This window comes from Dryas octopetala, chromosome 1 (genome assembly GCF_963921425.1).
Source record: "Dryas octopetala chromosome 1, drDryOcto1.1, whole genome shotgun sequence".
Lineage (NCBI taxonomy): Eukaryota > Viridiplantae > Streptophyta > Magnoliopsida > Rosales > Rosaceae > Dryas > Dryas octopetala.
In genome coordinates this window covers 14,929,254-14,947,619 of record NC_141366.1, presented here as the reverse complement: position 1 = coordinate 14,947,619, position 18,366 = coordinate 14,929,254, and the positions used below count along the sequence as shown (strand labels likewise).

Below are 18,366 nucleotides of genomic sequence, written 5' to 3'. Positions count from 1 at the left end.
GGCGCTCGAGCAGAATTATCCGAAAACATGCAAGTCACTTCTCCTTAATGATTGAAGATGTTTCATCTAATACGTACTCGATCATTTTATTCTCCATTGCAATACTATGCATGCAATGCTTTTGTGAAGGAACCACTCTCTGGTTTGACTGGTTGTAGTTTATTGATGCCAACTGTTAGTACCAATTCAGTAGTTGAATGACTTTGTATCTAGCTCCCACCATTTTCTAATGGCTATAAAACATTTGATGCGACGGTCTTTCTAGGACTGCATAAATTATTGATGCTTAATCACCAAAATCTCTATTGACTATTGCTACTTCATAAGACTTCACCGTTGCACATTGAGAGACTTGACTCAAATTAATTAGATTCCCCCTCTGGCCCCCTCCCAAATAAAAAAGGAAAACAAAAAAGGTCACAGGCTCACAGTAGAGCTCTATTAGGAAAAGAATGAACTAAGGAAAGAAATTAAAAAGGTCATCTTCATTTGTCAAACACAGGACCAGAGTGGTAGACTGGTAGTTGCCTAGCTAGCTAGCTACTAGTAAGCAGGAAAGAGGTATTAATTAACCAGTGGTGAGAAGGTCAATAGTCCTAACTAATCTTTCTTACTTTATTAGCCTAATGGTAAACCAAGGATATATGGCTCCACTAAAAAGCAAGGCAAACTAACTGTAATTAAGCAGAAGATAAGGAATTCTACTACTCTATTAGTCTATTAATCTAAACTGGGCGCTAGTCTAATCTAATTAATAGAGACTTATATATATATATATATATAATTGACTAGCATGGCCTAAAATGAGATAATTTTAGCAAAAGTAGTCTAACTATACCCCTTGTCGCAATTAAGCATACCACATCCACTTTGTTCTAATTAAAGATCTCAAACTTTTTGTTTGATTCAATTAAGGATTTTCGATTAAAAATACCAATTTTGAGGGGCGAAAATGTCTTTTTATTTAAAAAATAAAACTAATTATAAACACTTATTAAAAAATAAAAATATTCGTAAAAAAAATCCATAAACCCTCCCACACCCTACCCCCGACCTTCCCCCACCCAGCCCCGTCCATCTTCTCTCTTTTTGCCTCACTTTTTCTCTCATTTCTCTCTACCCGCCCACCCAGCTCCCCCTACCCATCCCCCAGAACTCCCAACCCCGACCTACCTTCCTCCACCCAGCCTCGCTCATCTCTTCTCTCTCTGCCTCACTTTCTCTCTCATCTCTCTATGCCTCTCCTCTCTGCCTGCCCACCCCCTCCTCCTCCCCCCAACCCTGACCCACCTTCCCCCATCCAGCCCCACCTATCTCCTCTTTTTCTCTACCTCACTTTCTCTCTCATATCTCTCTGCCTCTTCTCTCTTTCTCTCTGCCTGCCCACCCAACTCCCCTTACCCCATCCCCCAGAATTCCCAGCCCCGACCCACCTTCCCCTACCCAGCCTCGCCCATCTCCTCTCTTTGCCTCACTTTCTCTCTCATCTCTCTCTGCCTCTCCTCTCTTAGCTTTCTCTCTGCCCGCCCACCCCCTCCCTCTAACCCCGACCCACCTTCTCCCACCCAGCCCCGCATATCTCCTTTCTTTCCCTGTCTCACTTTCTCTTTCATCTCTCTGCCTCTCCAATCTTTCTCTCTGCCTGCCCACCTAGCTCCCTCCACCCCTCCCCCTGAACCCCCAGGCCCGACCCTCCCCACCCCTACCTCCTTCTTTCTCTGGTTAGCTCGTCCCTTACCGCCGGCGACCCTGGCCTTCGCGTTGGCAACCCCCTCCCCCGCATTGGCTTCTCCCTCTTCCCTAAACACTCTTTCTCTGCAACTTCACCCCAAATTCCCATTCTTTTTTTTTTCCACCAAACCATACACACAAAATCCATTTAAAAAAACAAGAAGAAAGAGACAGCGAGATACCACTGTTGATGTCGTCGATGATCGAATTTGTGGGAGGAGATGGTGGAGTAGTTCTTGTCGAGCCTGGGTTGCCGGCAGTAAGGACTGCCGCTGACTGGAGAAGGGAAGAGGTGGAGGTGGAGGTGGAGGTGGAGGTGGAGGTGGAGGTGGGGGTGGGGAGGGTTGGGCTTGGGTGTGGGTGTGGAAGGGTTTGTAGATTTTTTTTTTTTTTTTAAAGATTCATTTAGTTTTATTTTTATTGTTTATAATTTTTTAGGTAAAGAGATGTTTTTGCTCCCTTTAAAATTGGTATTTTTGATCGAAAACCCTTAATTGAGCCAAATAGAAAGTTTGAAATCCTTAATTGGAACAAAGTGAATGTCGCATCCTTAACTACGACAATATGTATAATATGAGTCCTTTTACTAAAATTATCCCGCCTAAAATTTAATGTATGAAAAGTTTGGAATTCTAGTTAATTACAAGTACTGTTTGCTAAACACAAAGCTAGCCACAAATTACTTAATTAATTTCCATGTGGTGGTGTTTAGTTTTAGTCCCTTTCCATGTTCAAAAATGTGATATTATTGAGCCTTATTTTCATATATGGAAATTAATTGTGTGTGACCACCTTACCTAGCTAGCTCTAGCTGCTGCTCCATATGCACTTGGTGGAGTTCATTGTAGGGTGGGAGTCTTCGAGTTGTTAATAGTTTGAAGCTGTGGGGGTGGGGCTGACCCCTCACACCTACCAGCAGAGACCCTTCATCAATTAAACTACACTAATTAAAAAAAGAACCTTGTATTTTGGGGTGATGTCGAAGCAAATGAATTAATATTGAAAATTTTGATTGTTTAGTTTTTGCATATGCACATCTTAAAGATCCTCTACTTGTTTTATCTCTACTTATTTTTGCTTGATTTTTAATTTTATTATTTGGGATATATATGGTACTTTTGCTTAAACACCCTTGTATTTTTGCTTGATGTATGTACATAGACTATACCAAACCGTTATGTAGTAAGTATTTTTTTTTTTTTGGCCACTATGTAGTAAGTATAACTGTTCTAATACCATGTTAAACTTTGTTGGTTTATTACCATTATAAAAAATTAACTATTAATGTAAGCCAACAATTACTTCATATTCTAAAAATGATTACTCATCATATCTAAAGTTTACCCTAACTAAAATCTTAGATATGACAAGAAATGGATCGTGGTTGTTTTCCTCGTTACACATGGCCTTATAAACCTTCACTACTTCACTAGTCTTAGACTCTTTTTTTTTTTTTTTTTTTTTTTTTTCAAATATAGTTCACTATGAGTTATGTTTGCTTTGACACAAATGCAACTCTTATTAATTAATTTGGGTAATCCAACCCACAAGGAGCCTCTTAATTTTAGTCACACATGCACCACCTTGGTCCAAAGGCCTTGTCCCTCCTATATATCCATAAATGTTAATTTCACTATCAAAGTTATCATAGTTTAGTCTTTTTCTTCAATGTTAATTTTCAGCTCTCTCCATGCTGTCTTAATAAATTCCACCGTCGTCACTACATCTTTTTTCAAGCTCTATAAACTTTCTTTCTTTAATATTCGACCTAACTTTGGGCCCCCCAATTTCATTTCCACTTTGTGAATTTCTATGCAAGTAATTGCCACTCGATCTGAATATTGATCTTATGTCAACGTACACGGTCTCTCATATTATTATCATTATTTTTGTTTTCATTTGGTAAACAAGATTCTTGTTTATAAAATAGGGTTAAGCTCAAAAAAGAATAATAGGTTTAGTCAAGATTTCAACCCTTTAGAGGTTTTTGCCATTAAAATTTAGTTTTGATTGGAATGATGTAGTTGACGTTTGAGTAGCTGCACTGAATGGTTTGTTTGTTATATATATAATAGACGCATTTAGTGACCTTTTCAAAGTCATCACATATAACTCAGATATGTACTAATATATAGGATATATATATAATCCAAAAAACCTTGGCATATATATATATCGATCAGGCTCTTTCTATATATTAAGGTATATCTCAATTTATTTATGTTGAGGTATGACCTTGTTGGGGCCTACATGAGTCGTTTTGTATCGATTCGAACCGTTTACAAGGATCAATTACAGCATGCATATAATTGTTTATTAGTCGCAATACCATATATATAAGACACGATATAAGATATTTATGTTAACTAGTGAACTGTATATTTAGATCACATTCAATTCATATAAAATCAACATAATTAATAGTTGAATAAAAATCTGACAATAAAAACATCTTATATTAATTGTAGACGCCTGGCAAGTGGCAACCATTTGCACATGATAATCTAATATGGTTTGTTAGTCTTGGCCGGCCATGAAGTTTTAGTTTGTCACTAATATTTGTCCTCGCCGATCTTTCTTTGTACGTAGTGTTGGGTTGATTTCATGCAACAGGAAGTATAGTGCACCAAGCAATAAGCATGCTGCCTAGGTGGACATTAATTAGTAAATGCTTGTGTGCATGTCTCATGTAACATTGTGACTATGCATGGCGTGAATTTTTCAGAGGATGCCAAAACTTAATTTCTTGTGTCATTTGTCAACGTGTAAAGGTATAATATATTTCTTGTCAAATTAAAGATTAAATGAAGCAATCAAGACAAGCCAATTATATATTATTATTATTTTTTCGCTTGTTTCACATTTACATGGACTAAACAAATAATGAAGATGATAATGGTTTTATAAGGTATTATGTTACGAGTTTTGACCTCTAAATATCAAATTAAGGTGTCTTATTCACTTTACATATTATATATGTTGTTAAACTATCAAACGATCGAGATCATTCATTTAGATACAATTTCACCTATTCAACGGTGCTAATTGGCTTTTAACTGATAATATAACACTCCGGATATGTTTTGCAAGAAAAAAACTTAATTTGTCCAAAATAATTATGAGCACTGCGGATCTTAACTGTCTGCCTACAATTTAGGACTTTTGAGCAATTAAGCTTGGCCAACTAATTAATCCCCTAGACCCTTAAACAAATAATTCTTAATTAAGCATGTACATATAGGTTAGCCCATATTTCTAAGTCAGACCTAAGGTGGTGCGATCGAGAGTCAAGTACCTATTTGCAATTAGTAGTAAAGGTATCAAATTCGATCGTATTTTATGATTTTCATATAGTACCTTTGAATTTATCAATCAATTTCCTGTACAGTACTGTACATGTACATTAATTCATATTAATCTTGCTTTAAATGGAGAAGTGACTTCTGATCACCAACCTATTAAACGGTGCCTAAACCATGCACGCAGTCATCAATATTTATTAAAAGGTTTCACACTAGCCATATATGCATGCAGAACTAAATGCATGTACTCTATTTAGACACATGGGATATAAACAAAAATAAAGATTTATTTGTTCAAAAATTAATGAAATTAGCTATATGTATTACAAGAATTCAAGGGTCTAATAAGTCTGCTGCAATTTGCAAATGGCATGTGGTCTCAGATTCACAGAGACAACATGAATGATATTGATAGTGTTATAGTCTCAGAAGCCAGAAGATAACTTTTAACTTTTCCGTGATTTTTGAACAATATTCATTTTAGTTATGGGGCTGATCGATCGAGGCAATTAAGAATCAAGATAGAAAAAGTGAGAAGGTCGTGACTAAAAGAGATAAGGTAATAATACGTGATGGGCATATATATCAAGTTACGTCTTTAATTTTGTAGTTTTGACTTCATTTGGATGATGATGCAATGTTGTGCTACTTTGTCAATATACATGCAAGAGGTGATCAAATTAATATATTCATCAAGTTAATTAAAGAACTTGAGAGTTGAGAGATTGAGACATCATTTTCTAAATGAAACATACTGGTGAAGAAAGATTGAACAATACGTAATTTTATCCTTACACATATATAATCTCATGAGTTTAATATTGTTAATAATCCATAAAATCAATCACTATTAAGAACAAGCTACGTTGACAATTAGAGATCATATTTAGGAATAAACACGTCTAAATTCATTCCATTAATTTTTACCTAAATTCACAAACCAAATCAATTTAATCGGTCGAAGGCTTGAAACTAGCTTTCATTTCACATATCCCACTAAGTCAAATCACATTCAACATGAATAGATAATGACATATATATATAATTGAAATAATAAATTACAAGAGCTTGCCTTTATTGGATCTAAAACGTGGGCGGTCAAACAAAATAGGAGGGAGCTTCTGCCTGCCTGATCTGCCTGGCCGTCTTTATCGTTGACTCTGCCTCTTTCTCTTTGTGCACATGGATTGCGCCGGGCCAATAGGCCCAAGGCATATATGGAATCAGTCAAACTCACTTCTTTCTTTGACAGACAACACACCCCATCTCTCTCCAACAAATTAAACTACCAAATTTTCAACCAATTTACCATGAGTTTTGGCTTTTTTGGGTGTGAAAATAGCATGGATATTCCCCCAACAAACCCAATAAAAGGAAGGAAAATTCACATCATCATGCATTTAACTCTTATATCCGACTAATTTCTTTTTCTATATTCATTAGAATATTGTAAATCTTTGCCATATGAGTCCAGGCTGTAGACGAGCTTTAAAACAAAAATTAAAATATTTTTCGATCATTATAATGTTAATAAAATGAATTTAATTAACACTGCAATCTAACGATTATTGGCTTATTGCAAACAGATGCTCGCTTACTCAACGCTTATTTCCTAAGCTCATATGAGTAAATTTAAAACTAATACATAATTACCACCCTGTTTTTAATTAACCTTCTCTCGATCTCCATTTCTTATGTTATTTTATACATATAACAAGAAAATTGAAACTAAAAGAATATATAATGTTAACAATACGTATGATTAAGTACAGATGGAACGCCTGGCCAAGAAAAAAAAATACAGATGGAACATTTTTTTTAACACTCTAAACCTTCTCTCTCTTGAGAATGTCATGCCACGTGGTGTGTTGACGCACCACCTGACGGTATTCTGACCTCACTCCAATCTCTCTCTCTCTCTAACTATAAGATGAGTCATTTTGACAATATTGTTTTGTTGGTCTTAGTCCAAAGTTCCAAACCCTTTTAAAGCCGAGTCTGTTGCACCTCGATCTATAAGACTTCAAACTTCACTAGCCTTTCTCCTTCCTTGTTTCTCTCTCTCGATCTTCATACCCACTTCTCCCCTAACAAATATTTATGGACAAACCAGCACGACTGCCCTGACCAAAACCTTACACGTACATCTTTCATATATGCACTCATACAAATCATAATTAACCAAATTAAACATACAATTCTCATTCTTACACACATAACCATATAGCTAGATCATGGAAACCTCTAGTGATTCGATCAGAATCGAGCATGTTTCTCCGGCGACGGCTGACGGGAAACGGGTGGTGGATGAGTTGGACTTCTTTGCTGATCATAGGGGTTCTTTCAAAGAATCCAGAGATCATCATCATCATCAAAGGGTTGTTGAAGTTAAAGAAGAGGGTGATCAACGTGATGACGACGATGGCATGGATGTAAATGTATGCAAAACTACTATCTAAGCTTATTCAAATTGCTTTATACCCAACTGATCACTTTTAATGTTATTGGGTTTTTGTTTTTTGGTCATTATTATTATAGATTGGTTTGAATCTTCTTACAACAACATACACCAGCAGCGACAAGTCATCTATGGATGATGGAACATCGTCCCATAACATGGAAGACAAGCAAAGAAAAAATGAGGTATACACATAGAAATATTAATATTGGCAGTGTTTTTTGTTTGTTAATTTGTAGTTTTATTTAATTGGGTCATTAATTCATGGAGAAGTACGTTTTGGGTGCAGTTAGCAGTTCTTCAGGCTGAGTTGGGCCGTATGAATGTAGAAAATCAGCGTTTAAAAGGCATGATCAATCAGATCAAGAGTAATTACCAGTCATTACAAGTGCATGTTGTGGAACTCGTGCAACGCCAACAAAATCAAAAGCCTGAAACTGCTGAAGATCAACACAAGGTATGTAGATGTACGTACATGATTTTACTTTAATTAATTACATTAATTCCTTGACTATATTGTTGCACTTAGGCCGGTTGATGAGTCCAACCACACACCACCATATTTACCCATATTCTTCCAATTTAACTATACCCACATCGTCAAACATGTATACTATTTTAATGAAAGATCTCAACATTAATTAGTGTAGTTTAATTTCTAGTTCTAATTTAGCCACTTTCTCTCATATATCTATGTTTGTTTAGATGATAAATGGATCATTACTAGAAGATCAGAAGCAGATGATCAACGGGGTCAATATTCTTCCTAGGCAATTTATGGATATGGGCAGGGCTGCTGCAAATATCATTGAGAAAGATGAACTCTCACACTGTTCTTTGGAAGGTAGATCCCAAGATTGTTCTGGTTCGCCTCGAAACGACATCATTGAGTCAATGGAGTGCAAGAGTAGTACTATTCATAGGGATGGTGGAAGAAGTACTACTGGGGGAGAAGAAAGCCCAGATCATGAATTTGCAGCTGGAATATGGGTTCCTAAGAAAGTCTCTAAGTTGAATCCTAGAGACGTAGAGCAAACCGCAGAAACCATGTCGATGATTAAAAAAGCCCGTGTTTCTGTTCGAGCACGATGTGAAGCGCCCATGGTAAGTACTAGTAGTTAGTTCTCTTATTTATCATACACATATTATGTTCTTAAACTGTCAATTAGAACTATATATGAATCAGATAAAACTATGTTTGAATTTGAAGTCTCACTAGTAATTGGCAACATAACTACCCAATATAATGTATTTCCAGTCTTCAATTGGGAAAAGTTTTTTTAATGAAATGTGTTTGGGTATTACAATACTATAATTTAGAAGGATGTTCTTTCTACAAACAGGAAAATGGAATAAAAAAACACCATGCTATAGAAGTCTACAAATTACGTTTCAAAGCTTGATTACACACACACACACTCTCTCTCTCTCTCTCTCTCTCTTATTCTTCATTTCCCATTTGCAGAAAGTCAATTGACTAGTAGTTAGCATTCTGCTAACCACCACCCATGTTACCCAAAACAGTCGATTTGATTCATCATATTAAATTCTTGCAGATATCCGATGGATGCCAATGGAGAAAGTATGGTCAAAAAATGGCGAAAGGAAACCCATCCCCTCGAGCTTACTATCGTTGTACCATGGGAATTAGTTGTCCAGTTCGCAAACAGGTACATGCTGTTTTTGTTTTTCTTCTGCAATTAATAATCTAATAACATAACATATTAATTAAATCTCGATCTCCTAATAATAGGTACAGAGATGCGCAGAAGACCGAACGATACTCATAACAACATACGAAGGGCACCACAACCATCCACTCCCTCCTGCTGCAATGGCAATGGCATCGACCACATCAGCAGCAGCATCAATGCTTCTATCAGGGTCAATGCCGAGTATTGATGGGCTCATAAACTCAAACAGCTTCTTTGCAAGAACTGCACTGCCTTGCACACCAAGCTTCGCCACACTCTCAGCCTCAGCCCCATTCCCAACTGTCACATTGGACCTCACTCGCACTCCCAGTAACTCCTCAGAGCTATTGCCAGTACTGCAGGGACAACTACCAAACCTTTCTTCTACAAGCTTTTCTCTGAATAATATCTTGTCGTCCATGCCACAAGTTTTGGGTCAAGCCCTTTGCAGCCAATCTAAGTTTTCACTGCTCCATAGCAGCTTTCAGGGTTCGGATGCTGACAAGGTCAGTGCAGCCACTGCGGCCATCACAGCTGACCCAAATTTCACAGCGGCTCTAGTGGCGGCCATTACCTCTATCATTGGCAATGTTCATTAATTCAAACAATGCCAACAGCAGTAATATTACTAGTACAAGATCTCCCCGATACATTACCATTTACCAATGTGGAATTCAAGACTATATATCACATTTGCCACCTTATTTTGTTGAGGTACATGTATGGTCAAGATTTGAAATGAGATATACCATGAATGGACATAAATCTGTGAAAGGAATGATTAACAAATTCAACTCCCCATCAGATCAAAGATCTTAATGGCACTAGAAAAATGAAATTTACTAACGCAATTAAGCATGAAACTTAATTAATGACCGCTGTACAAATATCTGCTTTATTTGTACAATCATTTACAAATTCAAGATACATAGTTTATGATTGAATTTAAAACTGCATCATACTTTTCCTATGAATTTAAGCCTCTAAGGCCCCGTTTGTTACACGGGAGTAAAGGGTATTGTGTTAAATAACACAGTTATTTCGTGTTTGGTACCACCCAGTATTAGTTTAAGTGGGACTACATAAACCCGCTTCACTTAAAACGGGCTTAGCCTTTCTTGTATAACACTCTGTTGAAGTGCAGTGCTAAATAACATGGGCTTAGCCCTTTTCTGTTTCTGTTCATTTGCGATCTTGTATTTCTCAATCCCTCCCGCTCTCTCGCTCTCGCTCTCTCTTTCCCGAAAAATTATAGGGTATAACCGATATACCGCCACGTGGTATAACCAATCCAACGTGTAAGGGTATTACTGGACAATGTGTTTATATTAGTAGGGTATAGTGTTAATAACATCCACTCATATTATAACAAATAGACTGGTTATACCATGTATCAATATAGCAGTTATAAAAATAATTTTTCCTCTTTCCCCATCTACGATCTCTTCGTTGTTTCTGTGCAAATCTATCATTTCTCTTCTCTCGTACTCTCTTTCCCTCATCCCTCTCTCTCTGGGCCAACTTGGCTTGGAAGTTGAATTGATCTATTGGGTTTTTTATTTTTTGGAGAGATGTACATCATGTTCTGAATTCATGGCTTTGGTTTTTTGATTGCTGATCTGGATTTGGAAATTTCATTTGGATTGCATGGTTGAATGTGTTTTCTGGCTTTGATGCTGTGTAGGTTTCCTTTATTCTGTATCTATGTGAGTCAATTGGATCAATTGTATTTGATTTGATTGTGGGATGCAATTAGTTTCAATGAGAGAGAGAGAGAGAGAAAGAGAGAAAGATATATAGATGGGGCAAAGGGGATAGGAGAGGGGAGAGAGGTGGGGTGAGGTGGGGATGGTCAGCAGTAGTGCTAGGTATACCACATTTTTATACCATAATTTCATACCACCTTATGTGGCAACTTACATGGCATTCATACATTGGATACTAAAAAATAAAAATAAAAACCCAAAAAGAAAAAGAAAAACTCTGTCCAATAAAGTAATGACACGTGAGATGGTATAAGAATGTGGTATAAGAAATGTGGTAAGTATAACATTATTTTTTTTTATAAGTATTTTAGTTTTAGCTTTATTTTTTATAATTATTTTTTTTTTTTTGTAATTAAGTTTTCCCTAAAATTAAATATATAAAGTTAATTAAGACAGTAATATTTGGCTTATCCAGTTTTATAATCCGACACATCATCAAACATAGAATTACATTTAGTCTAGCTTACTCCAGTCCAACACAGTCCAGCTTAACCATAAGAATAGTTCAGTCCACCACAGTCGAGCGTAACAAACGAAGCCTAAGAGACAAAAGCATAAAACAATAAAATAACAAATTTTAAACCTATGTGAGTCTATTTTTTTTCTTAGGAGAGAGCTTTAAATCCAGGACTTCTCTCAACAAAGTGAAGAGCAACTCGATCCACACCAATAGCTAGCGGCAATATCATTCTCTACTTGATTTTTAGTCTTAACTAGTCAAATGCATAAGAATTAAAGGGATTGGAAGCTTATTTTATTTTATTTTTATTAACGGAAAGAGAGATTTGAACTTGGAACGTTTTTCAATATCTGTAAATAAAATACAACTAGACCAATAACTCGTTCTAGAGACTGAAAGCTTGGATGATCTGAAGATTTGAGAATTGACTTAGTGATGGATGCTAAAATTTGGGCCTTATATTGGTTTGAGGTTTAGCATAGATTTGGGCCAAGGGTAGCAAGCTATTTGTGTGTTGTTTCTTTTGTTTGTTGGGCCTGTGGCCCTTCTCACTAAACTGAAAAAAGCTAACGTGACCTTGAGTTATGATGTAAGGATGAGATCGAAAGTTCAGCTTCGTCTTATTTTAGTCTCCACCACACTAAACCATACCTCATTTGTCTTTATTCTTTTTTCTTGTTGGTCTCTTCTTGGGAAAGCAAAGGATATACTCTACTTTGGACGGAATGGATGAGTCATCAAGTACACGTGTACGGTAGAGCTTGATTGCTGTCAGCTTTTAAAAAACCAAGGCGATACAAATATCTAATATAGTCCTCCCCACCCCAAAAGTTAGTTGGAAAACGCATCACTATCTCATCCGTCTCCGCGCCAACAGTGAGTCAATTTCATCTCTTTCTATTTTTAATTTCATAATTTTCTCCGTATTTTTATCAATTCATTTCCTTCTTTTTCAATCGGAAACCCTAGCTTCGTTTCAGATCACAGCTCCATCTGTTTGTGATCGACAGGTATCTAGATTTTGTATTACGGATTTTGTTTTATCGTTTAAGTCAAGGATCGTAGAAATTTCATTTCTAGGACATTAGGAAATTGGAACCTTACATAAGTGGAGTAATCGATCGCTACCCATGGTTTATGTAATTTATTTTATAGTTTTTATTATCAGGAATATGAGCTTATTTAATCGAGCTTACCTGAATTTTTGCCCTTTTTTTCTAAAGAAAGAAAAATGAAAAAAAATAAAATAAAATGAAAAGTGTTAGTGTTACACAGTGTTGACTTGGTTTATGTCTGATTATTACTCAAGATTACTATGTCCAAATTATATACCTACTGGAAGATAAGTTTGCGAGTGCAGTGCATGTATAGGTGTATGTATTTACAATTACCGGTGTAGTGTGTATGCACAAAGTTCATGCGAGGAATCATTTTAATGAATTTGTGATTGTGTTATTCTTGATTGATGGGTTTTTTTCTGCTCCACTTAAGAAAATGAATTCTTGTTCATGCAGTTAACATGGGAACCAAACTTGAGTCTGTTACAGCCGCACTCTTTCTATGCTTGCTCCTGTTTCCTTTGGTTTTTGCTGCATCCAATGATGGGTTGCTCCGGATTGGACTCAAAAAGAGGAAATTTGATCAAAATAACCGGGTTGCCGCCCACATTGATTCCAAGGAAGGAGGGGCTCTGAGAGCTGCACTCCGAAAATATAATGTTCGTGGAAATTTGGCAGATGACCAGGACACTGATATTGTTGCTCTCAAGAATTACATGGATGCTCAATACTTTGGTGAGATTGGTATTGGCACTCCCGCTCAGAAGTTCACTGTGATATTTGATACTGGCAGTTCAAATTTGTGGGTGCCTTCTTCTAAGTGTTATTTCTCGGTGAGTTTCTTTTCTTGGATCTGTTTATCATTTATATGGTAGTTATAGCTAAATTTCCTCTTTTCATGTTGTTAGATAGGAGACAATGTAACTATTTTGCATATGATTGCAGATTGCATGCTATTTACATCCAAAATATAAATCAAGCAGTTCAAGCACCTACAGCAAAAATGGTTTGTTTCTGTCATCATGTTCTATCTTATAATATTTTAACTTTTTAATTAATGTGTATATGCATGTATTCGTTGGAGGAACATTCCTATTTATGACAAGAGAGGATATTCTGGTTTCTTCCATTGTGCAGGTAAACCTGCAGCCATCCAATATGGAACTGGAGCTATTTCTGGGTTCTTCAGTGAAGACCATGTGCAAGTTGGTGACCTTGTGGTCAAAGATCAGGTAAATCTGAACATGGTCATACATATTGAACTTCTTGTTGGTGGTTTCCCTTAACTGATACAGGTGGTTTTTTGCAGGAATTTATTGAGGCAACCAAGGAGCCCGGCATCACATTCTTGGTAGCCAAATTTGATGGCATACTTGGACTTGGATTTCAAGAGATTTCAGTTGGAAATGCTGTACCTGTGTGGTATTTTGTTCTTCTATGCTGTTATTATGAGTTCCTGCTTTGTTTTAATCTTGTAGGTTGTGTATGGCATAGGAATTTCAGAGATTTCATTTTCCGACCTTTCTAACTTTAGGAGTTCTGTAGGTACAACATGGTCAAGCAGGGTCTTGTTAAGGAACCAGTTTTCTCATTCTGGTTTAACCGTAATGATGATGAAGAAGAAGGAGGTGAAATTGTTTTTGGTGGAGTGGATGCTAATCATTACAAGGGACAGCACACATATGTTCCTGTTACGCAGAAAGGCTATTGGCAGGTTGGTGTTCCAAACTTCCATTGTGCTTTGAATATCCATAATTACTTATATGTTTGGCGAGGTTTTCTAATGTAGTCTATACTGTTGCTTTTGTTTGCAGTTTGACATGGGTGATGTTATGATTGATGGTAAAACAACTGGTAAGCAAAATATTTTGTGAGTTTGCTTTTGGTATATTGTTTCATATACTTTTATCAGCTTCCATTCTAACTTAAGCATACATATTTCAGGATTCTGTGCTGGTGGCTGTTCAGCAATTGCTGATTCTGGAACCTCTCTGTTGGTTGGCCCAACGGTGTGTTTCTTTGTGTATTTTTTTCAATTCTGGAGTCAAACATCCTCAATTTATTTCTTTTAACTAGATGGTTCCAGAATTTGTTTTAAGTTCCTACGCCTATTTTTTTTCTTGCTGTTTGTTATTTTGTACGTCATAGTATATGGATGCATTCTTTTTTGTCCATACAACTTTTCATCCAATGTTGCTATATTTATGACTAACAATCAACTATATTACCAAACTTAAAAATAAGAGAACTGGTGATGTCTATTTCTTACACTCTGTCTTCCTTGATGCATAATGTATTTTTTGCTTTTATCTTTTCTATCATGGTCTATTGTTGTTTTCTCTACAATCCATGCAAAATTTTATTCTGCTAATCACTCTGTTTTGCAATGGCAACATATGGAATCCTGGGTTTTCAGCTGGTACTGCAGCAGTCATTGCTTCTTATTGATCATTCTTTGGAGGAGAGGAAAATGAATTATTTTTCACTACCTTTTGGTTGTTTTGCTTATTTGCTCCTTATTTCCTTAGCAGAATGTATAAGGTCTTTACTGACTCTAATTTTAGTGGTTGACGCAACACCTGAGTGTGGTCCTTGTTTGACAGTTCAACATGTTACATGTGCATTCTTACATGTTGATTATTTATTTTTTATTGATTGTGCTTTTTATATCATTTACAGACTATTATTACCGAACTCAATCATGCCATTGGAGCTTCTGGGGTTGTAAGTCAAGAATGCAAGACTGTAGTTTCACAATATGGAGAGACCATAATTGAGATGATTTTAGCCAAGGTACTACTCCCTGATCTTATGTAAAGCCAGTTAACCATTTGGTTTTCAAAACTACTTAAGAGAATTTTATACCTACTTGTTGATTTTTAAACAACTGTTATTATTATTTTATTGTTGCAGGACCAACCACAGAAAATCTGCTCTCAGATTGGTTTGTGCACATTTGATGGGACTCATGGTGTAAGGTTGGACTCAATTCATTTGATTGAACTATGTTTGCTTTGAACCTTATAACAATAACATGGCTAACTTTGTTATACATTTATTTGTTTATGCAATTATGTATGCAATCAGTTCGTCATACATGTTTATTTATTGCACTAGTCATGAAATTTATTTATTTATTTATTTTTTGCAAATGTGATTGTGGTCAGCATCGGAATTGAGAGTGTTGTGGATGAGAACACTCACAAGGCATCTGGTGGCTTATCAGATGCAACGTGTTCTGCTTGTGAGATGACGGTTGTATGGATGCAAAACCAGCTCAAGCAGAATCAAACACAGGAACGGATACTTGAATATGTGAATGAGGTGAAGTAACCCTTCCATCTGATATCTTTCTTAGGTTGCAGTTTTTTGGCTTGCTCATGCTCTGGGTTGTATTTGCAGCTCTGTGATCGGCTGCCTAGCCCAATGGGAGAATCTTCAGTTGATTGTGGCAGTCTGTCTTCCATGCCTAATGTTTCCTTTACAATTGGTGGACAAACATTTGATCTTGCCCCTGAGGAGGTACTGCATAGTGTGTCGATATGCTTACAGTGTTCTGACACTTCTGATTGTTTGACAATGTGTCTTGTGTTATTCCTTGCATTCCACCTGATACTAAGAGTTCAATCAAAAATAAAAATAAAAATTTCAGTTTCTGCTTGTGCAGAGAGTCAGAAAAGCATGTTATTAGCAATATGTGAAAATTTATCCTTTTCATATTGTGATATCTCAAGTTATGAGCATGGATGTGTTCTGACCTTGTCTTTAGTATTCAAAGCATTATGGGCCATTTAGTTTACTGCATTACTAATATATTTCTTTTTCTTTTTGATGGAAATCAGTATGTGCTCAAAGTAGGTGAGGGAGAAGTAGCACAATGCATTAGTGGATTTACTGCTTTGGATGTCCCACCTCCACGCGGACCTCTCTGGTATAATCGACTTTCTGTTTAGTTCTATGCTCTTTTTGGTTTTATATTCATTGGGGTCAAGATCATTGTGGTGGTAGATCCTATTGTTTTTCCAATAGAATGTGTACCGACTGTTGGTGAAGTTTGTTGGTTACTTAATTATCTTATTCCTTGTTGGCAAGAAAGAGCATAACTTGAAAGTCCTCACTAATATTTGTTATTGCGGCAGGATTCTGGGGGATGTGTTCATGGGTCGCTACCATACTGTGTTCGACTATGGAAACCTGAGAATTGGATTTGCTGAGGCTGCATAGAGAAATCTTAGCTCCTAATGTTCAGTTTGTCATTGCCCATCTATAATGGCTACTTTTACGTTGTGGATTTTCAAAACATCCTATCCTAGTACTGCAAGTACACTGTGAATGATCTTTGCATGTAAATATGTCAGTGTGGCGTAATCGAATGTATTTTCAACATTGCACTTAAACTAAGAAAATGGGTCTTTCCCAACTGTCACAATATACTATGAATTCAGAGTGTTGTATATACTCTACAGCTTTAGTTCTGTGAGCTTGAATGGTGGACTTGTTTACACGTGTCTGTAGAATGTCTGATTGTAGGTTGATCTTGGGTGGATCTTAATTTCCAGCCCTTGATTGCTCAAGATTATATGATGCCTTATGCGGATGTGCAAGATTTTAGGTTGACCTGATGCTCAATTTGAAATCATTCCTGGACTTTTTTTCCTATATATATATATATATATATGGCCAATATATGTGTAAAAGAAATTAGAATCATGTCTCAATGTTGAGATATAAATCGGGATAGAAAAAGAATCACTAGATTAATAGTTAGTGATCGAACTTCACTGATCCATCAGATTTGGGTTTGTATTTTTGTGTGTTTCATTGTTTGGTTTTGTTTATTCTCTTTGCGGTTGACTTTTTCTATAAAAAGAAAAAGAAGAAACCAAAGAATGAATTCATGGAATTTATGACGAATTTGGGGAAGCTGTAAATCGGTTGGGGGGAATGAAAGCCAAAATTGAAATCACATGGGCTGGTAATGGTATGAGATGCGAGTTATGCTGGTATGAGATAATTTGAATTCATGTTGGTGAATGTGATAAATCTGTGAGTATTGAGTGGTGATCTTCACATGGAGTGTCTGAATTTCCAGGAGTACGTAATGAATTTATACAGCAAGGCCTTGTCCTTCTTTCACCAACACCAACCACAGAAAATTTATACACGTGTAAGCATTCATTTTGTGTGTGTGTGTGTGTGTGTCTGTTTTGAACTGTGAAGTCACAACTCACAAGCCTCCTCATGTTAAGCCTGTACATACAGCTAGCAAACCTAGCTTATTCCTAAAGTGATTTGGTTGCTTCTAGACCACGCAAAGATGTGACTAAGATGCAGTCTCTTAGTTGATTATTACAAAAAAGGAATTTTCCATTGACTTGGAGAATATGCATGGGATGGGGATGAATGTGAATGCAGCTAAGCTTTGAGCATTTACATTGCCTAATTGAGCTGTATTCAAGATTCAAATGAGCAAAGTGCCCAATATGGGTTGGGTGGTTGGTCCCTTTTCACCAACGGATTGATAGAGAAAAAGGGGAAAGGACGCAGGCAAGTGGGGAAGGCTTAGCTTGGCTTGTGGCTCTCTGGTCACTGCGTGTGTGCTCGTAGCTGTAAAGAAGATGTGTTCAATGCTTGGCCTCAGCTGCAGCCACACTTGTCTGGGCACCGACATAACCCTTGAAGCTATTCAATTAAATTCCATCATGTCATTTTGTTTCACCAACAAAAATTAATGAAGATGGGAAATTCAAATTGAGAATGTTGGAATGCAAGGAATGAAGAATTCAGAATTTTAGTGCGTCACACTTTTTTAATTTTTGGATCAATGAGTTTACTTTTTAACAATTTGATTTAAGATTTAGATTTTAAAATATTATTTAATTTGTTTACATGACATA

The 18,366-nt window shown here is 36.5% G+C and overlaps 1 protein-coding gene and 1 pseudogene across 3 annotated transcripts; both read left to right on the top strand.

The window, feature by feature from the left end:
- The first annotated feature begins 7,008 nt into the window (after nucleotides 1–7,008).
- On the top strand, nucleotides 7,009–10,035 carry LOC147298332 (putative WRKY transcription factor 31; annotated as a pseudogene). Its single transcript, XR_015121681.1, has 6 exons — nucleotides 7,009–7,471; nucleotides 7,572–7,676; nucleotides 7,781–7,948; nucleotides 8,197–8,595; nucleotides 9,048–9,161; nucleotides 9,245–10,035. The product of XR_015121681.1 is annotated as a putative WRKY transcription factor 31 (transcript).
- Nucleotides 10,036–12,145: 2,110 nt separating this feature from the next.
- Nucleotides 12,146–16,927, top strand: LOC147298331 (aspartic proteinase A1-like). 2 transcript variants are annotated; one of them, XM_086235058.1, is made up of 14 exons: nucleotides 12,146–12,287; nucleotides 12,926–13,302; nucleotides 13,415–13,475; nucleotides 13,607–13,701; nucleotides 13,779–13,891; nucleotides 14,015–14,183; nucleotides 14,284–14,323; nucleotides 14,414–14,478; nucleotides 15,149–15,262; nucleotides 15,383–15,447; nucleotides 15,637–15,793; nucleotides 15,872–15,991; nucleotides 16,312–16,400; nucleotides 16,609–16,927. In XM_086235058.1, exons 2-14 carry the CDS (start codon nucleotides 12,931–12,933, stop codon nucleotides 16,691–16,693), a joined length of 1,545 nt encoding a protein of 514 aa, XP_086091184.1. In that variant the 5' UTR covers nucleotides 12,146–12,287; nucleotides 12,926–12,930; the 3' UTR covers nucleotides 16,694–16,927. The 2 variants fall into 2 exon arrangements, with proteins under 2 accessions (XP_086091184.1, XP_086091193.1); XM_086235067.1 differs by having other exon boundaries at nucleotides 12,284–12,421.
- The last annotated feature ends 1,439 nt before the right edge of the window (nucleotides 16,928–18,366 follow it).